Source organism: Mycteria americana, chromosome 24 (assembly GCF_035582795.1).
Source record: "Mycteria americana isolate JAX WOST 10 ecotype Jacksonville Zoo and Gardens chromosome 24, USCA_MyAme_1.0, whole genome shotgun sequence".
Lineage (NCBI taxonomy): Eukaryota > Metazoa > Chordata > Aves > Ciconiiformes > Ciconiidae > Mycteria > Mycteria americana.
Genome location: NC_134388.1, coordinates 2312292 through 2339488, shown reverse-complemented (window position 1 = coordinate 2339488; position 27197 = coordinate 2312292). Strand labels below are relative to the sequence as shown.

Genomic DNA, 27197 nt, shown 5'->3' with positions numbered 1-27197 from the left:
CCCCGTCCCCAGAGAGGCGAGCCCCCCGGCCGTGCACCGGCCCGCAGAGAGCTGCCCGCCCTTCGCTTTGGGCTGAGTAGCCCAAGGTCAGCAACAGCCAGGTCTGCTGTGGGTACTCCTTTTAATCTTTAATACAGCTATTAAAATAGAATAGAATAGAATAGAATAGAATAGAATAGAATAGAATAGAATAGAATAGAATAGAATATTTTCAGTTGGCTATGCGGTGCCTCAGAGAATGTTTTGTTCCTCCTGCCTGCCCTGTCCCATAGAGGAATTAAAGCGCATTACAATTTATGATGAGCAATCTCCTGTTTTCTGCAAGCCCCTGCTCCTCCCCATCCCTTTCCCAGCCCCGTGAGCCGCTCCACTCTCCCTTGGCTCTTGCATCCGCCAAGAGCAAAATGAATAACTAAGCGAATAAAGCAAAATAAACAAACAATTAAAGCCGCATTCCACAAGGTATCTGCTGACTGTTGAGCTCCGAAAGGCTGAGCTCAGCGTTTCTTGCTGGGGCTGTGTCTTGCGATCCCGGGGTCTGGGCTCCAGGACCGTTATAAATCACCGCCAGGAAAACATGCCGTACTGGCCCCGTGCAAAACCCAACCTCAACTTGCCAGTGACCTGACGGCTGGCGTCAGGCTTTCAGCATGTGGCTCCTTCCTTTCCCAGATTCCCTGCAGGACTGGTGCCCTACCCCATCCAAGCCAGTGGGGTACTCCTTGTCTTCAGGGTGGGGGTGCTCCATGCCCAGGACATTTCCCCAAAACCGATGTGGGGCCAGCGTCTGACAGGCAAACGGCACAAGCACCCCTGCACCACCGCACCTTTCGGCAAGGGGGTGGCTCAAGGGTGCAGTGCCGAAGGCAGCGGCTGAGCTGAGCAGGGGAAGAGGCTCAGCAGAGGGCCAGGGTGGTGAATGGCTCCCAAAGCGGGGACACGTGCCCAAAAGCAACCTGGAGACCAGATATGCTACCAGCCGGAGGGCAGAATGCCCGGGGACAAGGCTGCCAACAAGGATGGATCCTGGGGGGCTGCTTGTGCCCGTGGGGAGGGAGGGACTGACACCCACCACCCCAGAGCTCTCTGGGCACTGCTGGAAGAGCCCAGGAGGGAGTGAGGGAGATGATGGCCAGCCCTCATTGCCTCCCCAGTGCTGGGGTAGGGAGGTCTGCTAGCACAGGGGCTGCAGGGGGAAAACACGGGTCCTGAGAGCAAAACACTTGCAGCAAGGGGAAGAGAAGATTGGGCTGTTCCCCAGGGGTCTGATCTACGACATGGAGAGGGTGGAGGTGCAAGGTGCTCCCGGCCTCCCCCACAGATGTACCTCTGACACCCAAACAACACCAAGTATCACAAAATCCCACAGTCAAGTGACGATGCAAGTACTTGTGCTGCTGAAGTCATAGAATCACAGAGGGGTCTGGGCTGGAAGGGACCTTCAAAGACCGTCTAGTCCAACCCCCCTTGCCATGGGCAGGGACATCTTCCACTAGGTCAGGTTGCTCAAAGCGTCCAACCTGACCTTGAACACTTCCAGGGATGAGGCATCCACAACTTCTCTGGGCAACCTGTTCCGGTGCCTCACCACCCTCATCGTACACCGTTTCTTCCTTATGTCCACTCTAAACCTGCCCTCTTTCCATTTAAGACTGTTGCCCTTTGTCCTGTCTCTACAGGCCTTGGTAAAAAGTCTCTCTCCGTCTTTCTTATAAGCACCCTTTATGTATTGAACGGCTGCAATCAGGTCTCACCCATCCTGACAGAGCGCCCAGACTCAGGCAAAGAAGTCCGTAGGCGGAGGGGAACAGCGATGACACCTTACCACCTCCACGGTCCCAACTGATCTGAGGGTCCAGTGTGGACAGCCCGTGCCATGAAGAGCCGATCCGGCTAAGCCTGGCTGACAGCTCCCAGGCGGGTGGGTGTCAGCACACGTGATTTCCCAAGGGCTGGGAGACGGGCGCTCTCCCAGCCAGGGGCTTGGCTCCCGGAACAGGCTGAGGAGCTGCAGCTTCCAGCACCTCTCTACTCGTGTGAACATGCCTCAGGCCCTACCTGGGCCACCACAGAGGAAGACAATGATACCCGTTGACACTGAATAAACAAAAAGTGACTGCTAAACAACATGGCTTCTCGTGACCATTACCCACAGCCAACCTGGAAAGCTGAGACAGGGAGCTCCCAGATCCCTTCAAGACACGATCGTGCCAACGCTCACAGCCTCCTAGGAAGGGGACAGCTTTCTTCACCTTATTTTATGGAAGAGGAAGCTGAAGCGGAGAGAGAGGATGGGGCTTTTTTTGAAAGCCAAAGCAAAAATCCGTGTCAGAGCCAGATTACAATTCAAGGGCCGACGTTCAACTGGCCAGCCGTCCTCTGGACTCAAACCACTGGGCCATGCCTGGGGAAGAGAGAGGTCCGAGCGAGGGCAGATCCAGCCTGCGGGGCTGTCTTCCACCTTGGCATCCATTGGGGTCTTCATGTGACTTACTGCTTTGCAATTTTATTACATTTTTATTGATCCATCCCCTGCAGCCTCAGCACATCTGCTCCAGCTGCAGGAGCCCCGCTGGGAGGTGTGCTTATTTACACAGCTGCGAAGGATTTCCCCAGTCAAGTTCATTAACTACATGAAGGAGACGCGCTGTTCTTTCTCATTATTAAGAGATTTTTGCCACAAAGGCCTCCTCCCGCCCCCTCTCCTTGCTAGACACTTCTGCAGGACACAGGAAGACTGACCTTGGGAAGAGGGGAGCTCTGCTCTTTGGAGGACCCACCGGTTCGCCTCCCTTCTGCCCGTGCAGGAACTGGAAGCTTGATCCGCCTGCGCAGGGGGGGCTGCCCTGTTTTCTACCCATCAGGTACCAGACACTAGCAACTCCCTTCTCTTGTCTGTCTTCCTCTTTGCTCACTCAGCAGTTCAGGAAACAGACTTGAGGAAAGAAGTTAACAGCTCTGATGCTGCTGGAATTGTTTCTAGCAGAGCAACGAAGTTGAAGAGCAGTTGTACGGGGGTAAGTGACCCAGGGCACGGCGGGACGGTCAGAGGCCAGCACCAGGGGCAGCCGCCTGGAGGGACGCACGTCAATCCACAGTCGTGCGAGGGGGAGGCAGCACATCCCAGGGACACAGAGCGGGCAGCCTGCGGGACCTGGGCTAGCGGAGATGGTGACTAACTGCCCACCAGACCACTTGGACCGAGAGACCCGTCCCTGCAGAGAACGGGGGGGAGCAAAGCCCTGCGCGGCCCTCTTCCCGTTCTGCCTGAGCCAAGGGATGCTCAGCCCAGCCCCAGCACTCACCTCCTCGGTACGTCTTCCAGGTGTAGTACTTCCCTCGGAAGGGGACATTATCGAATTCGGCACACTGCAGCTCTCGGAAGTCCTGGGAGCCCGGTGGGCAGTCCTGTGGCCACACAGCCAGCGATCAGCACGTTGGTGGGAGCAGCCTGCCTTATCTGCTAGGAGGGCAGGAGCTGCTACAGGGCTCCCAGCTGCAACTAACACGAGCCCTTCTAGGAGACGGACACCAGCCCTGACAACTGGGCACGGTTACAGTATGGCAGGAGCATCCTTCCTGCAAAGCTAAACACTATTTGAAGACTAACCGCACGAGCCATTGGGCCCCAGCTGCTCTGTCTGCAGATGCAACGCTTGCTGTTGCGAGCAATCCTTTCAAAGCTAGGTGCAAAGCCCAGGGGAAGCAATGGGGAGCCATCCGTTTTCCTCACTACCAGCCTGTGGATGTTAAAGCTACCATTTTCCAGGTCCAAAGCTTCACTGAGCTTCCCTGCAGCACAGTTTTTTTCTCTTTGCTCCCCTTGAGGTTTAACCCCCAGCCCTGGGAAGCGGGGTGCTACGGAGTGTTTCGTGAGCCGCTCTCACCTGACCAGGCCTGCACTTGTAGCGTGTGAGAGGCAACGGCTGTCGTGTCAGTGCTGGAAGCCTCTGATCTCTCCCCCTTTTCCTCATTATCTTTTCGGGCCCCTTCTTGATGCCGAAGCCCTGCAGGTACATACCTCCCACCCGCCCTCTGAGCCAGCTCGCAGCCGGTGCGGGCATGCATCATCCTGCTCAGCTTTCCCCATTGCGGGATTGCTGCCGGCACAGCATGGCTCACCCCCACCCAGCACTGCCACCTCCTGCCATGCGTCCCACAGCTGCACGTAACGCCCCGCAGCCGTGCCGCAACACAGCGCTGCCCGCCCCACCAGCAAAGACCTGCTAGCCCACCACCGCTCCTCTCACCGAGCCCATCGGTACTCACGTCGGTGTTGCAGGACCGGTACCGCTTCCGCTCTCCCAGGCAGTACTTCCCTCCAATCGTGGGCCTGCCAAACCGGGAATGAGATGGGAGAACCAGCTCAGGGCAGCGAGCCATGTTTGTGGCGGGCGGCCGCCCCAAGCTTGCAGGATCACCATGGCTTTTCCCAACCCTGCGCTGCTGCAGGGATGGATCCTGCCTGGAGGGGCTATTGCAGAAGTGCGGTCCCACAGCAGACGTCACACGCTCAGCTGCAAGCGCACAGTGGAGTTGTCCAAGTGGCTTTGGGTCTGTGGCTGCAGACCCAACACCAAAGGCAAAAGCACTGAGCTGCTGTGAAAGCAGGACATGGGATTTGCGTGCAGGAGCCGAGACCCTCCTGGGAACTGAGCGCAGAGCTGCACAGACACCTGGCTGCTGCCTTCCTCACTAACCCGAACAGCGATGCCGTGCAGCCAGGACAAGGCAGGGCCACACCAACACGGCTGCACGCATGTGCACCTACCGCGGGCTGTCGCAGTGGCGAATGGATGACGATACGCCTCCGCCGCACGTCCTGCTGCACTCTCCCCAGGACGACCAGGCTCCCCAGGCACCATCCACACCCTCCGGTCGGGTGCCGAAAGGCACGCACTCCCTCTTGTAGCACCACTGGGGAAAGACAGAGCTTCAAACACCCTGAGCACAAAGTCTTCTCCTCCCAGGGTGCACCCAACCTCCATCGGACATGGCTGCCAGTTCAGAGCTGGGATCTGGTTTGACCCTGTGAAATCTGAACTCGGAGTTGCACTGGCCTTGGAGTAAAGTTCTCCATTGCAGAGGGCATTCGCCTCTTCCCGGGCACCCTCTCCTCCAAGTCACAGTGTCACTATTTGTGCACGCTGCGTACTTGGGGTTCACAGGGACCGGTGACCCCGCTCCCACCCCTGGTGCACCATCCTGTGGGGCAGGCAGCCACAGGCAAGTGGGCCACATCCCCACGTCTCCTCTAAAGGGGCCCCGGGTGCCCAGGCCAATGAGGGTGCCACACGTTGTGAAGAGGGACATGTCAGAGCACACACCTTGCTGCCTATAAAAGCGCGTGGCAGTGAGTCCCAGGTGGGACTTGGACGGGAGCTGCTGCTGCTGGGCAGCAGGGCCAGGATCCCTGGGGGGCACGGACACCTCCACTGCCAGCTGCTTCCTCCCAGGATGGAGTGAGTTCTGTATGTGTACTGGGAGCTCAAGTTGTGGTTAATGGGTTAAAATGACCCAATCTGCAGAAGGTCCAGGTTAAAATAAAGCTTTGGTTGTAACAACAATGTTGTCGTGTCATTGTTCTGCTGAGGACCCCTAAAGAATCGGCCTGTCTCCGTCCTGCTGCTGACAGATGCTCACGCAAACTTGCCTATGAAAGATTTCCCTCGGACCTGGAAAGCGTCCTGCACCCCCTGGAGTCAACAGTGACGCAAGGAGCGGGACACTGCCAGACCCGCTGCCGTTCTCCGGGCACGGTGCCGGACACCATGCCTTGGGGGCTGAGATAATCCCAGGAAGGAAGAAACCGCTGTGCGCTCCTTCCAGGGGCTGATAAGCCACCCTGGAGCTGCTGGCACAGCCTCTCCCAGCTCCTGAGCCAGGCTCTCCACGGGCAGCACAGCCGGCAGGGAAAAACGAACCATGGCCTCCCAGGACACTCAGCTAGCGACCTCCTTGCACACCAGCGCCTTTCCGAAGGTGCGATCCCATGCAGAGGAGATGCTCTGCAGGCACAGCCTTTCTGGTGTCCCTGGTGTCTGATGCTCCAGACTGGAGGTACCGGGGCTGCTGCTTTTGCAGGAAGGACCCAGGAGCCTGCCCAGCTCCTGCAAACCCCTCCACGTGCTCAGGGCTCCTGAGAGCGTCTGTGATGGGCTCTGCCCCTGCGCCCTGGCTGCTGGGAGCAGACCCTGGCTCGCTCTCCTGTGGCAAGCACAGACATGTGCTGGCTGAGAGAGCAGATATGAGTTGGGGGCATGTGGGGAGGGAGGATGCGTAATGAAAGGCAGCTTCCCAGGGTGCGCTGACCACAACTTGCGTAACAAGTGCTTGATTAATGAAAATTAAAAAAAAAAGAAAAAGTGAACCCAAAACAGGCAGGGAAGGAGCCAGCAAGACAGTGAACCCGCTGTCTGAGCAGCCAGGCTGCCGGGGGCACCCCTAGGGCAGCAGAAACTACCACAAGATCTGGGCCTGAAGTCACCCACTGCAGGTTCTTGGGGTAAGATAGGTGAAGCCATAACAACCACAGGGGATCAGTTAAAAAAAAAAATGGAGAATTTGGGAGGAGGAAACAACCATAGGTCTGGGATGTGGGCACAGCCACCATCCAACAGAGCTTGGCTCAGTCTTCCCGTCCCACTGCTTCCCCAGTTGGGTGGCAGAGCAGAGAAACTCACCCTATCTCTCCTTTAATCTTGCATACCTTAAATAGCTTCTATGCCCTGATCCTTCCCTCTGGTCCCCCCAGCTAGAAAGGGAGAAGCCAGGGTAGACCTCAGAGAGCGGCTCCAGCCAAGGGTTGAGGTCTGAGGGCTCACCAGGCTGGCGAGCGCAGGGGCCACCAGCTGGTGAAGGTGTGGAAAGTTAATACAAAGGTGCATCTTCTTTCACCCAAGGATATCAAATCACTTCTGAAGCATGAATTAATACAAAAGGATAAACTGAAGCACAGGAAGGTAACTGGGGGTTCAGACTGAGTCAGTATCTTCACTGGGAATAGCTCCCACGAGTCCTGGGGGTTGCGACTGCTTGTCACTTCACTTCTCTTAGGACTTTTGAAGAACCCTCGTTAAAAGCAACTAGTAAGTGGGGGGAAAAAGAGATATTTAAAAGTGGGAAATGCTGGTAAAGAAAGATGACTAGTAGAAAAAAATTGCCATTGTGTATGGTGAATCTCCAGCAGCAGGGATGTTCAGCCCCAGGAGCTGTCTACTCCTTTTCGAGCCTTTTCTAATTTCCAGCAGAACTAAGATGACTGTTTGCAAAGAATAAGGCATTTGTCAAAGCCATCCTCTTTCCTGCACATCAGCTTCTCCAGCTTCTTAAGGATTTGAAATTATTCTTGAATTTCTTAGGAATTATTTTTCGTCTAGTGGAAAAACACATGTCCATTTAATGGAGAATGTCCCAGCCCTGATTCTCCATTGTCCCAATTATTGTTCAGTTTGCAAAGGCGCTTTGTTTTAACAGTGCTACACACTCGCTTTATGTTGGCGCAAATGGGCGTAGGAGGTGCAGGGAATGAAGCGATATGAACAATCAAGTCAAAATTCAGTTCCAAAATATGCGGTCATGAAAAATCCTACCCTCCTCTCTCAGCTGAGTCTGAAAAATGAAGGTTTCATCACATCTAGCCTTGCGAGGCAGTTTTTCACAAGGTCCTCTGAAAGCATGTTACAAACCCATTGTCCCTCCTGGGGAAACTGGGGGACAAATCGCTTTTCTCAGGACAGCCAGCAGACCTCAGCAGACCTGAGAAGAAGATGTTCATCTAAAGCATATGCTATAGCTTGACGTCACCTTACTGCGCCTCCTAGGTGAGACCCAGAAGCTCGCTAGAGCAGGGACTTCATATTCTGCATTTCCAGCAATATGCAAGATGATCTGTACTTCAGGGCGATTACGGGCTCCGAAGCACATCCCAGCCTCCCTCCGCGCTGGCGGGTAGGGTGGGGGTGGCTCTAGGCTCTGGGAGGCAGGGGAGGACAGGTTGGTGGGTGCTCTTAAATCAACTCCGTGCTCACCAACACAAACAATAATCCCGGTTATTGCTGGAAGAGGGATTCAGCCACTCACTGTCAACTCGCTACGGTGCCCCAGGCTTCCTTACCCCCTTTTCAATGGTGTTGGTTTGGCATATGGTCCCCTCAGCAGCAGGGATGCTGTTGGTTATGCAGCGGTTGCTTTTACTCAGACACCATAACTCACTGCAGACTTCCTGGAAAGAGAGAGATTTTGGGGGAGAGAGGGGGAGGGAGGAAGAAAGAGACAAAGAAACAAAGCTGAGATTAGGATTCGCTTGTGCTAGGGGCTGCGAGGCTGGGGCAGCAGCACGCCAGTGTGCTTGAGAAGCACCAGTTGGGCTGGGACACAGGGACAGGAGTGTTTTCAGCATGGTGGGGGGAAAAAGATAAAACCTTGCAAGATGTTGCGCGCTGCAGTCACCCCAAGGCCACCCCAAGCTCACCCCCTTCTCTGGACTAAGCCTAAGCACTTCTCTTGTGGCTGGGGTTCTCTGGATTTGGAGGTTCCGCTGCTCTCAGGTGCCAGAGACGGCTCCCCAGCCAGCCCAAGCAGCCAAACCTGGTCTTTGTGCCACAGAGGACACATCTCCTCGGACATCTCGGTGAGTGCCGAGCTAATCCCGCCGTGCTCCACCTGACCCCTCTCCCCAGGGCTGAGGGATGTTCTCTTTTTTGGGTCTGTGCAGTGGAGGCCGAGCACACGGGCCCATTCCTAGCACCTGCCATGAGCATCCCTATGCCACGTGGGTCCAGATCTGCCTCTGCGGGAAGCTGGGACTCCGCAGGAGCACCAACACGGCACATCTGTCATCTCCTGCTACAGGAATGCACTGCAGGTCACAGTGTGACTAGCTTGTGTACTGACAATCTCCAGCCAGCCTAACAGTCCTAAAGGGAAGACTCCTCTGGAAGATTTAGAGCTGTTTTCAGAATAATCAAAATAATGCCAGACACTGAGCTAGGCCTTAAGCAGCTCCAGAAGTGGGCACTTCTGCTCTCTGTCTCTGCTAGGTGCAGTTGGGTCCACTGAGTGATACTGGGCTGAGGACTCCAGATCTCTTCCCAGGAGGTTTCCTGAATCACAGATCCTGAGCTTCAGCCCATCCTGACCTCTCAGAGCACCAGCAAACAAAAAGCTTCCCTTGGCTGTTCCAGAACCCACCCAAAAGTTAGGTCCACGACAGAGACTCTGCGAAGTTGTCACAGCTGCTAAATCAGAAAGTCCAGGCCCTTTGAACCTGCTCTACCACTAAATCAACCAGGCTGGACTTCAACACCTGCAAACTGCAAAGAAACACCTAAAATCCAGAGCCGAGTTTCCTGCCAGGTCACCATCCTGCTCCTATTCCTACTGAAACAAGCCTATGGAAAACTTGCTGCTTTTCAGAGAGCAGCTTGCCGTGACTTAGGTTATACTTGAAAGTATTAAACAGGTCCACATCGTCATGAAGGAAACTGTCTTGAGATGTGAGAGCAGAGCCCGAACAGCCTCGGCTGCTGCTAACGCGCTCCCGGCACACGTCGGTGCCGCTGTCGGTGCACACCAATGCCGCAGAAGGGGCTGAAGGACCCGGCGTGCTCTGCGCCGCATGCTCCGGTGCCGGCACAGCGACCGCCTGGCCTCCTGCCTGCCCCTACAGCAGCGTGACCTACAAGAGAGCTCCCGTGGGCCGCCTGCCTCCAGTCAGGTAGCAGCCTGTTCATCACGCCTCCGGGCTTGGTTCAGCCTTCCAGCAAGGCATTCCTCCACCCCGCCAAGGGCTGTGCTCTAAACAGTAACCGATACTCCCACAGGACGAACTGACTCAACGACTGGGAATCCTCTGTGCTGGTACCAAGAGGATGAAAAGATGAGCCTGGGATTTCTCTGCTTCCCTCCTGTTGCCGGGGTTGTGACAGCAGAGTGACACAGGGCGAGCCGGCAAAGGAAAATACTGCGGAGTCTGCACCGAGGACCGCAGCTCTGAGATGCAAAGGGATTTTGGTTCCCAACTCCTTCGCCAAAGCCCAGCTGCTGCTGGCTTTAACCAGTGAAAGGAGAAAGTCTCTGCCATCTTCAAAAGGCAGCTGCCCCTCCATACTGCTCTTGGAGAGCCGGCATTGGGAAGTAGGAGCTCCTGTACAGTCTCTTCCCTCTGTGTCACCAAGGGAGAGGACTTCCCAGCTTCAACCAGTGACTCTGTCCTCATCATACCTATTAATCACTGGCATGGAGGAAGGGACCCTGCCGTGTTCGCGCCGTCACCCTGGCGTCCGTTTATATGGGGCACAGGATGGGTGGACTTACACATTTACCCAGGTTTATCTGCAAACGCTTGAGCCCTTACGCCCTTTGGGTTTCTCCCAAACAACACGCAAGACAGGCTGGGCTAGAAGGGTCATCACAAGGACATCTTATGCTTTTGTGATACTTGTGTATATACAGGAAGCGTCCGCCTAAGTTAAAAATTAGCTGGGAAACAGGCATGTAAACGTGAAAGTTTCCATTCCGCAGCCTCTGGCTCAGCTGAGGAGGGGCGCAGACTGTTGGTAGCACCTCACATCAGATACCACAACCACAGTATTCGGACCCAGACTTCTCCTGCTGTGGCTCTGGGCATCTCACGAGACTGCATCTGCCCCATGTCCAGCAGGCTCTGGGCCCCTGGGCCATGTCGAAAGACAACACTGGACCAGGGAGAGCCAAGCTTTGCCCTTTGTTCACCAAGATGAGCTGGTGAGACCACCAGGAGGTGGTTTAGTGTTTAACCATACTAAATAGATGAACACTGAGAATGATAAACTGGTTCACATCAGGTCACTTCAATGGCAGCACTGGGCTTGGATTTACATGGTTGCAAGAGAAACTGAACTCTGATCTGATGTGTTTGCTCCTTCACAGCTTTCCAGGGCTTGGACTGGGGTGGGTACACACACACGTGTGTTCATCAGACAACACAGCTGCCTGTGTATGTCACTGCTGGCTCCTCTGTTTTCTCTAGGGAAAAGTGGATGCGTTAAGGAGTTCCATTAGCCCTTCGGTGCAGATGCTTCCCCCTCGCCACTATGCTCAGATAGTTGGCAATGTCCAGTACGTCAAGAACAGCAAAACGTCAGGCTGAGATTTTTTTCTCCTGAAACAACCTTTCCTTTGTGTGGTTCCCTGGATTCAAAGATCAGGGGATGGCAGCGTGGTGGTTCGAGTGGCTTAGGTGGGCAGCTGTCCCTCAGGCAGACCTACAGCACAGCGACCCACCTCACCTGGAAGTAAGAAGTTTCTCCTCCTAAGTTTGTGCGAGCAGCATAATGACTTCTAGTAAGGATTATGAAAAATACGTCTGAGTACAAAGCCCCGCTGAGAGAAGAGTCGGGATGAGGGGACTGCAGCTTGGCTTTCAGCTGCAACCCTTGGGGTCCAGCAGCAGCCAAGGTATCAGACAGAGGCAAGAGCTCTCTTCCCATGGGAATAACGTGACCGAAACTGAGCTAGGGTCAGCCTTTGTGGATGGGAAACAAACTCCTCTGTCCCCTCACAGGGAAGCAAGGCAAAAAGCTCACAGGGAACGTGCCAGTGCCCTTCATTTGAAGCAGGACAGCAAAGCGATATGGGCAGCAGAGGAATGGCCCCACGGCCCCTTTGCCCTTGTAGCCCCTGTCCTCCACCCCCTGGGAACCGATAGTAAAGCAGGAAGGCTCTCTACCCCGTATTTACACTGGCGAGATTTAACTCCGTACTGGAAACGGCACTGCTCGTCTGCATCGTAGGCCTGTCCTGGAGCCACCGTTGGGTAGATAAAGTCTTGCTTGGGAGGAGCGTTGTTCAGGCATAATCCCATCCCAGAGCTGGAAACAAGAGATGAGAATCAGAGCTCAGAAAGGCTTGTAGCAGAGCGTCACAGTGGAGGACCAGCAGCAGGCACTCCCGGCTCCACACGGGCTGAGCTCTCGCATGCTTGGCTGTTTGGGGGGGATAACTCTACCAGCCTCCTCTGGGCAAAAATGGTGCTGAGAAAGTGCTCTGAAGTCTTTCTATCTGTGCCCTTGGGGCTGGGAAGCATGTGCTTATTCCTAGGTAACTCTAGAAGTTTTAATCTGAGGGTTTTGCAGGCTATTGCCAGCCCCTGGTTGTCCCGATGGGTCCCGGGTCCAGCAGACAGCACATGGCAGTGCGCAGGCAGGCACGTGCCCAGGACCCCCAGGGTGGTGGGTAGGCGGAGGGGCTGCCCTCCCACCCCACGGCTGCAGAGCCCCAACTGAGAGCAACCGGAGGTGCCCAGCGCAGAGAGCCCCTGCTCTCCAAGCCCATCCTTCTGCACGCCAGAGTTTTGTAGGAGCGTCCAAATTTTGCAAGAAACACGCCTTTCCCTCCCCCTTCCTTGCTGCTCTCTGAGGTCTCCCTAAATCACGGCCCCTGTCACCACTCCCCGGCCCTGTATCCCGGGGTCCTGCACGCACCACAGCCCCATCTCAGCGGAGGCTCCCAGGGCCGCGCTCAGGTGGGGGCGGCCAGCACAAACCCCGGAGAGGGCTGACATGAACTCGCCTTCCTCCGCCAGCCCCACCAGGACCTCAGGGTTACCTGAGGACAAGGCAGCCTCTGCCACCGCGCTTTCCCGGTGCTGTCCGTGCAACGTGCCTTGCTGCGGTGCACGTCCAGGGGTCAAGAGCGAGGGGGACAGGTTTTGCTGCGGCCAAACGTAAGCTGCCAGATGTGGGATTTGGTGATGAGCCGCGTGGTTTGGCCAAGCTTTGCAGGACAGTGGGGCAGGCAGCAACCCCCCGAGGAGGTTTGCCTTCACTGCCCCTCTTGCAGTGTTACAACAGCAGTGTCTCCGGTAGAGGTCTGGTGTTCAGACTTCCCGGGGACTTCCTGCCACAGTGACCCCACACACTTGCTTCTTCCAGTTGTGATTCAAGTCCTACCCAGTCCTTCTGTAGGGTAGTGCGGGTACCCTGCCAAAAACCTCACCAAAATTGATCCTGACTGCTCGTTTTGTGATAGAAACCCTGGGGACTGCCTGAACCCTGGACAAGAAGCTCTTTCAGGCTGCAGAGGCATGACTCAGGCAAGGTGACAATATTGAAACTCTGGGACTTAGGGGCCTAAATCCCTTCTCCTTAATCCTAAAGTTGCTTTGGAAAAAAACAAAAACCTTTCTCCTACATTGCTTGTTCACACCTGAAAACTCTCCTCCTCAGTGTCCGGAGAAGCTGCCTACACCATGCAGACCCAGTCATGTCTCCAGATCCTCCTTCCCCACCACACCACCCCTTCTCTGCAATTCCTGGCTGAACTTCAGAAATATCCAAATGCCTCCAGAAGCTATTGATTTATTGGTGAAGTTTCTGGAAGTGGGGAACCTAAATAAAGGTCTCACAGCTGCAAGGTAAATGGGGTTAGTATCTTCAGCAGGCAAGCAAACCATGGAAAAGTCTAAAGGAAGGAAGGAAAGCACATGCCTCTTGGGCTAGGATGAGGTGCTGGGAGACAAGACAGAAGGTGCATGGGCTGTGTGCTTTGGGGGCTTTTCTTTGGCTTTACCCACTCCTCACAAGTGACTGTGAGAGGCTGGAGGTGTGTACTGGTTGCGAGGTAGAAGAAAGGGCAAGGTGAGATGGATTCCTTACTCCAGGAAGCTGGTGATGTAATCCCTACTGCACGTGGACCATACAAATGGGTTGGTCTTCATGGTGATGTGAGCAGCCATGAGCTTGGCTGTTTCTTGCCCACGGGAGCCACAGCTGTTGCCGACCCCATCATGGTTCATGCCAAACCTAGAAAGCATCACCGAGGCAAGAAGAGATGATCAGCTGCTGCATTTTTGACACATCTGGATCATCCATAGGAAGGATTTTTCAGCTCCTGTTGGCAGGAACAAACCAACAGGGGCCCTTCCCCGTGATGGCCACTCCCAGGGACTCTTCTGGCACAATACTCACGTGTGGCCAATCTCGTGGGCAATGGTGAAGGCTGTGGCCAAGCCAATGTCCTCGTTGATGCTGCAGCTTCGTTCTCGTTCGCACATCCCACCGACGGGGGCCAGGCCTAGGGAAGCCAGATAGAGCTGTCACATAGGGTCAGCACAAAGCATCTGTAGGGGACATGTGTGGTATTTGGGGACTAACTGATGTGCTTCACACTCACGAACACTGAGCATAGCCTGCTGTCGATAACAAGTTTCTTCCCACCAGTTGCACTGGGCTTTGGGATAGACCCATGGCTCTTATGGGCTGTGGGCATACGGTCACTCAGCACTGTCAACTAAATTAACAATGACAGGCTCAGAAATGCTAAGAATGCGTCAAAATCCTCTGAATTTCATACGCAAACCCCAGACTGTGTGCAGAAGGGGAGCAGTCCTTGTCACAACACTGGCACTGCTGGTGGGGGAACCTGAGATCAGCTGCACCAGCACTTGGGCATCCGAGCTCGGCCAGGGCAGCCTGGACAACTGAGTAAGCCAGGATCCAACCTGATGAGGCGTGCTTGGTTCTGTCTGACACTCACCATGACCAGGAATCCAGCCTGACTCCACCTGGAGGGCTGGATCATGCAGAAATGCCCCCTGAATCGTGGCAGCAGATTCCCCCAGCCCTCTGCCCACACACTGTCCCACCACCACAGGCTGTGCCCGCTGCACCGGGCCAGGGAAGGACCAGCCTCTGTTAAAGGAACGAATGGAGCCGTCACGGCACCTCCAGCCTCAGCCTCCCTCCCAGGCACCTCGTCTGCAGCCACATCAGGTCAGAGATCCACCAACTTTTCCTTTTTAACTACAGTGATTCAGAGCAGTAATCCCTCCCTGACTGCTTAGTCTAGACCAGGGCAAGACAAATTAGGAGCTACAGCCAGAGAGGGCTGCAGGGTCTGTCTGCATCTAGCAGTTTAAATAAAGAACTCCCTTTATAGTCATCACAAAAAAGTCTTATTTCTCTCTGCTAAGCCAGGAATACTCCACTAGGCTATGGACCAGCCCTAGATGCGAGCGGTTCTTAATCATCAGGCTGGACCTGACCCAGGGATATAACGGAGAAGCGTTCCAGAGCCCATCCGTCCTCCAGGTTGCTGCTTTTAGTGTTTACAGAAGTAAGGAGGCTACACAGTCGAGCGGGCTGGAAACCACTGGCCTGTTCCTGGCTCTGCTGCCGGTGCTCGCGGTAGCATTGGGCGAGTGCTTCCCCTCAGCCAGCTCACTAGGAAAGGGGGACGGCACAGCCTGCCCTCGCCACGCTCCCGAAGATGCGTGTGCTGGTGAGAAGTGCTGCCGAAGGGGCAGAAAAATTCTACCTACCCAGGGTGCCGCAGGGTTTATTCTTGTAGATGCAAATGTCGTATCTGCAAAGAAGAGAAGGCAGCGTTAAGAACGCTTACAATTTCGGTGGCTCCAAAATAGCACATCTCCATTTTATTGATGTGTTCACATCCAAAACACTTCAAAACAGCCCACGGCTCATGCAACACTTCTGGAATGGAAAGTACCAACTGTAGCAGGTAAGACGCCTCTGATCTGTATCGTACAACACTCACTTTCCCCAGGCTGAGACTCACTGTGGATTTTTAACGATAGCTCCTGTCCCTTAACTGTGGGGCAGTGCTGAGCAGGCTCAGAGGTTTGGTTTTGATGAAACGTGGTAAATCAGCAGGGACAATGCTATTCCAGCCTTGAAGCTCTTTGGGTTTGGGTGGGTGGTCCAGCTCTGGCCACTAGCACCCAGGGCACTCCTGGGAGCCGGCCACTTCTCTTCTGGGAGGCACCGGGCTCACGGATCTGCCCCAGCAGCGCAGGGTGGAAGAGGACAGGGCCAGCCTCCTGTCTGTAAACTCAGGCCCTTTGCAGCAAATCGTATCAATCAAATATGTAATTCTGAAATTTTTTTAAAAAAATAAGGAAAACATTTTAGTTTGAAAACATGTTCCATTTCAAAACCCACTGTGGTTTCATTAAAATGCTAAAGTGATTTTATATTTTTTTTTCAGTTTAGTTCTTTACTGAGAATTTTCCAAACAAATTCAATATGGGTTGATTCAAGATGACTCTTCCCTCTGTTCCTGGCCTCGACTTCCAGCCATTGCATCAAGGAATCGACTGTTTGCACATCATTAGCCGCATACAAGGAAAAGCTAAATGAGGACAGCAAAGTAAAATCTCCTCCAAATTGAAATGCAGCACCCTCGCAATGGGACACAGCCACAGCTCCAAAAGAGACCAGTTTGGGCCAGAGAGTGAATATTATAATTTAATTACGGAGACGAACCGCATGCCCTCCCTGCCTCTGTTCAAATACCTCCTCCAGAAGGTGAGACTCCCCAGACATTTGGGTCTTTGCAAAACCCGGGCTGAAAGGGGCAAGGCCAAGACTGAAATCCGCATAGGGCGGGCAGGTGGGGGGACTGGCAGCAGCCAGGCTGGGATGCCCCAGAGCCAGGTTGGGGTGTCGCTCCTTAGCCCTGGGGTGCATTTCAACCCGAGTGCAAGCTGGGCTCAGAGCACCGAGGATGCCGACCGCGGTGCAGGTCTGGGGGCACCCGCGTGGCAAGCAGGACCGTCCGACACCGCTCGCCCCACTGGCCCCATGGGGATGGAGTGGGGAGGAAGCAAGCTGATAGCACATGATGGGTTAAGCGTAACATGTTCCTGGTGATGGCTCCTGTCCCTTTGGCCCCTGGTGTTCTCTGGAAGTGTCCAAACCTCTCACCCCCGGCAGGAAACTGAGTGAGTGAAAAACATTTGTTTCTTTGTTTTGAGTGAATACCGTTAAAGCCTTCGGAGGCTCTGGTTTGACACGTCCCTGCAGGAGAAAAAAGCCCGCAGCTCAGCAAGATGTTATCGGGAGACGGGGAATTTATTAGAGACGGGGCCGGGGCCGGATGTGCTGGTGCTGTCCAAGCCTGGCGCAGCCGGCCGGCGAGTCGCTTCGGGTTAGCTCAAACATCTGGTGGGATGCCGAAGAACTCGGAGCCGGCGTTTGCATCCCACACGTGTGGCAGGAGGGAAGGAAACGCAGATGCTGCAGCCCCTGGAGGGTGAAAAGCTGGGGCCGAGGGGCCTTTTGCTCGCTCCTCCCGTGGTGCTTGCAGGCTCTCATCTCCCGAGCTCCCCAGGAGGGATGCACCAGGCAGCTCTCACGAGCTCCCCAGGAGGGATGCGCCAGGCTGCACACAGCTCCCGCCGAAGCCAGGAACTGGAGCAGGAGAGCGGCGCATGGCGCCAACGAAACTGGCTCCCGCTTGGAGGCTCCCCTCTCCAGCGCTTTCACTTTATGACTTTCTTCCACTCCACAAGAGGGGGAAAAGAAGGCACAAACAAATCTTGGGTTTGCCTTTGGCTTCTCCCCAGCCTGCTGCCCCTCTGCCCAAGCAGGGTTTCTGCGGGCACTGGAGAGCCAGTGTCCCGGGTGCGGCCGGCAACACCAGCGAGAGCTGCCTCCTTCATCCCCTCCGTCCTTCCAGCTGTTCCTTCAGCTTCCTCTGTCCTCCCAGCTGCTGTCTGTTCCTTCCACCGTCCCTGTCACTCTCTCTGCATCTTCTTGCCTTCCAACCATCTCTCCGTCCTTCCAGCCATCCCTCCTGTACTCTCTGCTGGTCCAGGCTCAAGCACCCATCTATTCTGACAGGGGTTATTTGTCCTGCATGTGAAGGTTCAGACCCGTTCACCCAGCTCTGGAGGTCTAATTCTGCATCCAGGTTAAGTTGCAGACCTAGACTGTTGTTACAGCAGCACAGAGGCACAAGCAGGGCAGGACTGCTCTTGTCCTTAGGGAGCTGGGACAAAGTCACTACTTCAAGGGTGTCCATCAGCTACCAAAGAGAGAATTCAGAGAGAATTCATGTAGGCACATAAACTGAGGTGAGCCAAATCCCATACTGGCTGGAGGCACTCTGTCACTGTCATGACGCTCAGGTCCCACTTGTATCCTCTTCTCCATCTTTCACAGCACGGGCAGATGGGGCTCGCCACTTCAGTACGATGCCTGATGCTCCACGACTCTGGGGTGGGTTCCCACACATGCCCAACACCGCTGTACACACTGCACCACTGACTTTCGGTGCACAAATACCTGTGGCTGCAAACTGAGCTCCTTGAGACCACAACAAAGACTGAGGGAAGACACTGGAGGACGATAACTATCTGAACTGCAATAGTCTGCATCGTTTCAAGGGAACTGGCAAGTGGCCAGCCTGAGGGACAGCCGCTGCCAGGCAGCTTGCGGGGGAGCGCATGGGAAGGAAGCCTTGGATGAACCACTTGGACAGAGACAGAGGACAGCTGCACAGAGGACACCCCCTGCGAGGACAGCGCTGCCAGGACCGGGCTCAGCCTTACCTGGTGATCAGCACTGCAGTGTCGTGGTTGGCTATGCCATTCTCGGGAATAGCATTCCCATTGCCGTTCCTGTTCACAATGGATTTCTGCCACTTGCAGAAGCTGTCCAGGGATTTCCCAGCATGGTGGTTAATCTCCAGTGTGGGCTGGAATGGAAGCAATATGACAGTGTGTTCCCAGGAAAGCTCTGATATGAAGGCACTGCCTATTCTCATGCCAGCAGGGCACTGACACCAGTCCAGATCCCCCCACCTTTTCATGGAAGCCATGGGAAAGCAAGACTTTAGGAGGACTAAAGGTACTTAAACCTCCCTAAAGCCAAACAGTCCTCACAGTCCCAGAGGTCTCCTCAGCCCACAGCCTGAACCCGGTCCCCAGCTGCCATTGAGGGCATGTGGTGCACCCAGCAGACTGCACTGGGGGGACCTCCCAGGGGGTGACATCCAGGGGGAACACACAGACCCGCAAAGGAAGTGCAGACACGTGACGGAAGCGGCTCAGGAAAGCCCACCTTACCTGATCCTCGGTGAGGAGAATCAGCCGGGTCACCAGGATATTGACAATATTGCCCAGACTCGAGTCCTGGAAAAGTTTGGCAACCTGACCTCCAAGAAACAAGAAAAGACGAGTCTTAAAAATGAGCTCACTGGCTGGGTGACGGTGTAATTGGTGTGTGAGCTGGCATGGGCTGGCAACCCGGCGGAGGGAAACAGGGCTGCTTCGTCAGTGTGGGCTGCAGGGTCTGAACACAATCTTTTTAGAAAGCAGAAATGGGTATGGGACTCCACGTGCAGAGCCTCCTAAACCATGTTCAGACCCCGGTGTCTCCTTCTGGGGAGACGTGAGCAGTGAAGCCGCCATCCCACAGCACCTGCTCCTTGCCTGGAGCTCAGGCGGGGAAGCCCCGCAGTCCTAGCGTTACGCAGCCACGGGACGAAGCTTTGCTGACTGCCCATCAGCAGGGAAGGACACAGCATCTCTCAGAAATCCGCCGCTACACGATGGGTGTTTTACAGCAGATGAAACAGTTAGAAATGGTATTGTTTTAAAATCTGGCATCTGCTTTAGAAATGCAAACAGAGCAAGCCATGAAAAGAGATCCTGCAGAGGACAGGACAAAGAACCATCACAGAGGGGCTTTCAGCGGTTTGATGGATAACTTCCAAGCCTATCTCACCTCACAGGAGGATTCAGCATGGCCAATTCAGGCTGTTAATGCATCTAGCCTGGTATCCTGCCGCCAGCAATGACCCAAATCTGATGCTGCAGAGGAAGCTCCTCTGCAGTAACCCAGAGACGCGGGCAGCGCGGTACGGAAGACCGAGGGTATTTCTCCCTACCCCTCATGCTGATCAGCCCCCAAGCGTGAGAGCTCACTGTCCTTATGCTTTCCCATGTGTTTCTCAGCTTGGCTGGCCCTATTTGCAATGCTAATTTGAGATGAGAGATGCTGTTCAAAGAAAGGGCTTTGTTCTCCCAGTCCAGATCTGGCCTGTAGCATGGTCAGACGGGCCAGAGTTTACCTCTCCTACAGTGCCTCCCTTATACAACAGAGAGTCCCTGCAGGCTCCAGAGTATCACTGCTCATGAGCAGCAGCAGTGTGTCAGGATTTTTGACCCAAACGTCTTGCTCTGGGGATGGGGAGAAGCTACTGCTGTCTTGGAACAGATCTGATTTCCCCACTGCGTTCCCATCCCGCTTGTCTTCTTGCAGGAAAGGCACATGGCACCCTCTGCCAAACCCAGACATTCAGGGTGACGAAGAGGATTTATTCCTGCTTGCTCTCTGCCGCTGGGTGCGTGAGCCCCTGGGACCCCCCAAGGTTCATGATGTGGTTATAACACTTACAATATTCATGATAGCCAGGATGTACTGCTCTATGTCCCGCCGCCCGTGGTACCCCACCATCATTTTGTCAGCCACCACCAGGGTCTCCACATAGCGCTCCGTGCTGACAGATCTCTTCAGGGGCAGCTGGCCTCGCTGGCTGTGGTTGCCCGACGGCTTCAGAGGGGAGGGCTTCAGTGTCCGCAGCCACCAGTGTCTCCCTTTCCAGGGCTTCTCATCTGAGGAAGGAAAGAGATTTTTCTGTTGCCCTCCAGCAGCAATTCGGCAGCACACAGAGGTGAGGGGCGCGCAGTATGAGCTTGGTTTCGGGAAAGAAAAGGCCACTGCAAGGCTATTTATGCACCACGTGCGGACCCAGCAAACATCCCCACTGCCATCAGCCGGATCTGCTCAGCTCTTCCGACTGCAGCCCAGGGCTGTCCCTGTGCTCCTGCCGGCCCTGCTGGCATCCTGCCTGCCCTCCCCTGCCCTCCTCCTGCCCGGGCGCTGCACGCAGAGGTGTGCGCCCGTCCTGCTGCGGCAGCCCCATGCACGTCACTGCCTCCGCACCGCAAGGCCCTGCCCTCGCCTCTGTCGCAGGGAAGAGCAGTGTGGATTTAGAAACTACACAGACATAATCTGAAAATAAAGCCATCGCGGATCATTTCCTCTTTCCTTTTCCTGCCAGAGCCTGAATTTAGGACTTGGCTTTTCCTCCACAGAAATGGCTGCAGCCTCCAAAGCAGCAGCAGGTTTGTAGGACTTTGCTCCAGGCTTCAAGTGCTACTGACCTGACCCTAGAGATGTCCCCAGCAGGGCCATCAGCTCCAAACCCACGGCCTAGAGACCACCCCAGGGCAGGAGAGCTGACTGGGAGATTACAACCGCTCTCCTGCCCTGCCAGGAGAGCCGGCTGAATCCCCCTCCTCTGCTCTGATGCTGGATCATCAAACATCCAGCAAGACTGGGAAGATGGGCAGATCCCAGGCGGCCCCACCGCCTACCCGCTCCAGCCCCTCCGGCTGATCAGAGGGAGCTCGTGGGGGTGCTCGGGGCCCGGCTGTGCCGGGCAGGTCAGGACAGGTCCAGCCCGCAGGGCGAGGGGACAGGGCAGCTTTGCTGGGGCCAGTTACGCTGTGGTTGTTCTGAACTGTATTTGGCCTGTAGCTCCCACTGCATGGTCTTTGCTTTCCAAGAAGCAATTAGGAACAGGCTAACTTTCGTCTGGAAGCTGGGGAATGTGGCAAAGAGTCAGCAGAAGGGGAGTCTGCTGGCGCTTCGTCCAACGTGACTTTGGGAGCTGGGACAGGAGGAGCTGGGCCAGGGAAGCACAGGTTGTCTCCAGAGATGCTGGCAGGTCTGGGGACACTCAGAGCCTGCTCAGAGCAGGCTGGCAGTGCCCTGGTGTCTCCAGAGGCTCCATCCCTTCCAGCAGTGACTCCTCATCTCTTCAAGTGTCACCACTGGGGCACAGGATGAACATCCTGAAGTGACAGACAAACCTGCCAGGAGCAACTGGGAACAGCTCTGCTTCTGCACCCACAAACTCTAACCCATAAACCGCGAGCTGGCTCCTCTGCAGGGGTGGCATCTCCTCTCATCCTTACGGAGCCAGGGGAAGACTCTGTAAACTGAGGGAGCAGCATCCTGTGTGCATGCAACATTTTGGGTAGATGGAGAAACTTTGCACATTCACAAGGGTCGGGGATTTCAGCCAGGCTCTGGGACACAGTCTGACTACAAGCAAGGACAAGAAGGGCACAGGCATGTGGGGAGAGGCCAGGGCAGACCTGTGTGAGTCCCTGAGGAAGTCAAAGGCCTGTAGGCGTAGAAGTGGGGTAGGTGTGCAATTGCCATTCTCTATAAATGTCTCCCACAGCCCACTGTGACTAACCAGATTCCACATCCCACCCTACAAGGCACCTTTCCACCTGGTCTGACAGCAGCAGATGTATCTCAAGGTGGACACAATCTTCAGTGACTAAAACCCAAAGACAAGTCTCTGCTGAGCATGCATAAGCTACGATTTCTCAATACCTTGTAAATTGGCCAAAACTGGGAGGATTTTTCTTAAGAACAATAAAAGGCATTTTTTTCTCTTCTATTCCATGCTCTATTTACAAATTTAAAAGCCCTGCTGCGAAGAAGAGAGTACAAGAGTTTTCCAAAGACCGGGCCACCAGAAATCCTTAATGTGGGTAAAAGTAAATACAGAAAACTGTCTTGAATGCAGGAGATACATTTGGTTCTTTGCCATATAGAGCAGTGCGGACCTTCAAAGCCTGGTCTACCGGGACTTTCCCAGCCTGCACTGGGATGGATTGAGGATGTGTTGGTGGGTACAAGTACCTAGCACACCGCAGGCTGCATCCATGTGTGGGTACTGGAGAGACGATCGCTTGTACACGACGTGGGGGCTGCCCTTGCCCTCGCTCCCTGTGCTGACATTGGCTCCCGGGCTCAGCGGTTCAATGAAATATTCCTCCTCATCTGCGACGATCACCCCATGCTGCAGAAGGAAAGAGATGGAAGGCAATAAAAGAGGTAGAGGGAGAACTTGGTGACATACTGGTGGCTTCTCATAATGAGCTTTCTCGTGATGAACCACTGAATTTCTGGGGACTGACAAATACTTTTGGGAATGTGAAGGAATCCTTCATTTATGCACAAACACTGAACTACATGAACCTACAGACCAGAGAAAACCGAGCCAGATGGTGGTGGATGCCTTGGGACATCTGTGTTCACTAAAGTCCCCTGGAAATCACAGTCTTTCCTTGCAAAATTATGAATAAGTTGTTTCCTATTCCACCCACTCAGTCTAATTGAGAGCTGCCTGTGGGATCCTAAATACCATACCTTCAAATAGCAGCACAACTCAGCAATGAGATCTTCCTCCTATACTTTTCAACCCCACCGACAAACCTTTGAAAGCAGCTCAGGACCATTACCACCAGCTGGGAAACTCGGGCACAGGGCTGCAGAGAAGTGTAGATGCTCAGAGGCTTTTGAGAAACACACCGAATCTTTAAAATCTGAAGTCTGATTAGCAGTGAGGCAACCAGCAGCAGCCACAACCTTTCTCTGCAGCCTGAAACCTGTGTTGTGCCCCATAGGCATCACTGCCCCTTTTACACCTCTGACGGGCCACCTCAGTCAGATGACCTTGTTTCTGCTCCCTTATTTGTTTTTTGTTGTTCTCCCGTATTTTATTCTTTGACTGAATGAATCCCAGCTGTAAGCCCAGACTTTGCTCTCTGCGAGTGGACCCACTCGTGAGACAGTGACCACTGGGCAGGAGCAGACCCCAGCAGGACGAGCAGCCAAACCCACCAGATGCTTGCAAGATCTCTCCTCTGCAGCTGGTCCTGTACTCGCAGCAAGCTTTCCCTCTACCTAAAAGGTCTGAGCAACCTAAAAAGTTTCTGGCTGCCCAACATGATACAAGTAGAAGCTCCATCGCTGTAACAACTCCTGGCACTGAATCTCGCCTAACTCCAAGAAACGTGGGTGTGCTATCAGCTGAACTTTACCAGCAAGCAACCGAAGCACAGAAACATGCCTGACATTGCTCAAGCAGGACAAGAAGTAGCCCAAAAGTCTAAGACCCACGTTACCTGGCTGTCCTCCCACTCCCTGTGCGCAAGCATAGCTCTGGGTGCAGAGACACCCCCCGTTCTGCCATCAGCTCTGCTCTGGTGTTGTCCTTTGGATGTCACAGCACTTTACCAGCTCCCCTCTGTGCAAGGGGGACAGCAGCCCTGATCTGCCAGGATGGGGAGTGAGGAAGCAGGTCTCTAAAACATCTTGGGGTCCTTGCATGGAAGGCACCACCTGCGTAACAGCATTATTGCTGGGCGTTCGTGGGGGAGAGCCTCTCCGGGGTGGACGCTGCCTCCGTAATAGGTCTCTCCCCCTCTCCCTCCCTGCCATGAAAGCTGAATCGGGGCAGTGTGTGCACAGTGAAGTCCCCATCTCCAGAGTGCCGGGGGATTTCCTCCTGCACCAGGCTCTGTTGCTCTTGGCTCAGCTCCACCTTTTCAAACACAAGCGAGGTACTGTGAGGTTAGCCTGGCGAGGGCTCCGGCGGAAAGCCGAGTGTCGGCCTGCGAAGCCAGCTGGCTGCTGGCTTTGTGGGACGGGGAGAAGGAGGTCACCACCGGCTTGGGGCAGAGCAGCAGGAGGGGAGAGCACGTCCTTCCCAAAAACCATGTACCGCTAGAAAAGGGCCGTTCTTACTTAAACCCGGAGCCTCTGCAGAGCGCAAGAGGCAGGAGGCCCCACTGCCTGCCTGGCATCCTTCGGCAATGAAGACCAGCCGTCACAGGAGTCTCAAAACTGCCCCATCGCTGACCCCAAAGACCAAGCTCTGAGGGCTGGGTGCTGGACGTGACACAAGCCTGTTGAAAGGGGGCGGCGAGAAGCCCTTTGAGAGATCCCTGTGGTTTGTGGGGGAGCTAAACTGGATATCCTGTCTATGATTCACCCAGGTCATCTGCAGAGCAAGGACGGTTTATGCTATTAGCTTATAACCACACTTAAGAAAAGCATAGCCACATACTGCAATTCAGCTCTTCCACCTCCTTGTACATGCACACGAGCAGCTCGACGTTAGCCTCAGCAGTGGGGCCATCTGCCTTGCTCCAAGCATTTAATGTTCATGTTGACTTCAGGAGGGCTTTTTAGGTGAAAGCACAATTTCAGCACAGACACACAGGGTTGAAAACCTGGCCTTTAAAGTGTCCTTTCATGAGCTCTGACACAAGAGGTAAGAGAGTGGCATTTCTCTCCTAAAGTTGTTTGCTCTTTGCTGTGATTTTTTTGATGGTAGGACATGGGCCCTTGAGATCTCGTGCAGCCAGTGGGATGAAACATGGCTTTGCTTAAGACAGGGATTTCAGCTTCTGGCCAGGTTGAGGCAAAGCTGCCCGGGCTGCTCCCTGCAGGCTCCAGCTGCTGTGTGCTTGGCCCTGCTGGCAGCTCACGGCTCTGCGTGTTTTGGAAAATGAACCATTTTGCCCTTTGCTTCCAAAATCTTAAGCCTGGGTGGCTTTCCCCCCACTCAGCCTGAAGCGCAGCACGGCGTGCCCTCCATGGGAGATGCGTGGGGTGAGCCACGCTGCTTGCCTGCCCTCAGGCTGGGGTGACCGTGCGTGTGGCTGGGAAGACGAGTCGATGGGAGCGTGCCCAGGTATTGGCGGTCCAAAGCTGGGGAGCCGCAAGGTGTGAGTTACATTGTGGGTGTTTGAAAACAAAGCGGTTTACAGCGATACACCTTGCAGACACAGAAATTGCTTAGGGATGTGGGAGTTTGAGGACAGGAGGATGGCTTGGGGCTTGTTAGCCATTTTCACAGCTTTGTGTTGGATGCTTCTGTGGATGCAATCATCCCTTTCCCTCCTCCTCGTGCACAGCTTACCCTGTAACCAGCATCTGGTCCCTGCTTGTGCCCATTCAACAACACAACACACAACCCCCTTTGCATCATGAGTGAGTCAGGTCTGCGCAAACGCGGGTCGCCGCGTGCAGTCCCCCCTTAGCACGTGTCAGCACGAACCTGAACCTTGAGACCTCAGCAACCAGAGACCCTCTTCTGTCCCTACCTGTCCCCTCCAAATCAGACTGATGCCTGCCTGGAGGGGAGCGTGCTGCGGCTGAGGGATGGCACGAGCAGATCAGCTGTTACTGATCAACCAGAGCTCTGCAACAGGTCTTCTCTGGTGGCAAGTACAGCCCCCACTCTGCAGCTAAAAAGATGCCAGACTCCTCTTGTCCAAATTCCTGACCCTGTTGTCCTCACTAACCCAGAAGACCTCCTCCCTCCTCCTTGCTGATGTCCGTAGCTCTCGAGGGCAGAAGGACAGAGTTCAGGAAAAGGAGAGGTTGTTGGATGACCCTCCGTCCCTCTTTGTGCCTGGCTACATTTTCCTCCAGACAGCCCCTGGTATCTCTCCAGAGCTAAACACAGCCTGTGGACTGAATTATCCCAGGACAAGTGCTGCTGGGCCATTGCTTGCCCTGGACTTGCTGCCCTCTGAAGGGGGAAGGTAGGCTAATGCCAGATCCCTTCTGAGCCAGCAGCATCCAGCTCACCCTTCAGTGCTTTTGTGAATACCAGTAAATTGTCTAGGACTTCAGCAGAGTTCCTGTACCTAAACAAAGGGCTAACTAGGGAACCAAGAGTTTATGCAGCTCTGATTTTTGGCTGTGAGATAGAAACATTAGACTCTATGATATAATGAGTCAGATTCCCATTTCTGTTAATAACCCACAGCACTGTTCTGGCAGTGTAATTTAGCAATAAATCAAACGTGAATTCATTCCCATTTGGAAGCTCTTCCACACTGCCAGAATACTGCTAAGAGGTGGGGCTGTAGCATAAATATGAATCTGGCCTACAGAGTCTTTTTCTACGTTACCCCTCCAAGGGAGCCATCATCCTTGGGATTCGCTAACAGGGTATGTTTGCTCCATCCCTCCATCTGGCAGGTCATGAAATGTGCTTTGTGAGCCAGAAATATCAGAAAATCACAGAAAAATAAGGATGGAAGTCCTTAGTTTATTCCCAATGCTGGAAGAGCTAATGAATCATACCTGGAGTATTTTTGAGAGGCATTTGTCTGGCCTATTCTTAAAGATCTCCAACGATGTAGGGGCCACGTTCTCTCCAAGCAATCTAGTCCAGACCTCAGCTATCCTTACCACTGTTGTCTACCTTTAAGCTTTCTTGCTGATATTTAAGATCATGATGTCTAGTCCTAGCTGTTAAGATATGCAAAATCGATCACTCCCACCCTCTTTGCAGCAGCCTTGCTGTTTTTGAGGAATGCCATCTTGTCCTCTCTTGATGTTCTCTTTTTCACATTGAAAAACTGATTATTTCAGTTTTTCCCCCAGAAGTCACATTTTTAGCTCCTGAAATCTGGACAGAAGTGACTGGGAACCCCAGGAATGAATCTGCAATTGTAAGGATCTGAATGCACTTCTGACATTCCCAGTTGTGCTGTGAAATTCCTGCCCTCCTGCACTTCTTCC

General features: G+C 54.3%; 1 protein-coding gene across 3 annotated transcripts in view; it reads right to left on the bottom strand.

Moving 5' to 3' along the window:
- The window catches only part of LOC142420482 (A disintegrin and metalloproteinase with thrombospondin motifs 10-like), a 58239-nt gene that overhangs the window by 13140 nt on the left and 17902 nt on the right, over positions 1–27197 (bottom strand). For 2 of the 3 annotated variants that reach the window (XM_075524472.1, XM_075524471.1), the window contains exons 4-15: positions 22512–22671; positions 20184–20401; positions 18851–18934; positions 18335–18480; positions 15302–15345; positions 13950–14055; positions 13638–13784; positions 11711–11852; positions 8117–8224; positions 4772–4917; positions 4270–4333; positions 3306–3408 (exon numbers count right to left, since the gene is read on the bottom strand). In XM_075524472.1, the coding sequence (XP_075380587.1) occupies positions 3306–3408; positions 4270–4333; positions 4772–4917; positions 8117–8224; positions 11711–11852; positions 13638–13784; positions 13950–14055; positions 15302–15345; positions 18335–18480; positions 18851–18934; positions 20184–20401; positions 22512–22671 (1468 nt within the window). Of the gene's footprint in view, positions 1–3305; positions 3409–4269; positions 4334–4771; positions 4918–8116; positions 8225–11710; positions 11853–13637; positions 13785–13949; positions 14056–15301; positions 15346–18334; positions 18481–18850; positions 18940–20183; positions 20402–22511; positions 22672–27197 lie in introns of those variants that run through there. The other variant, XM_075524473.1, reaches the window with a different exon arrangement.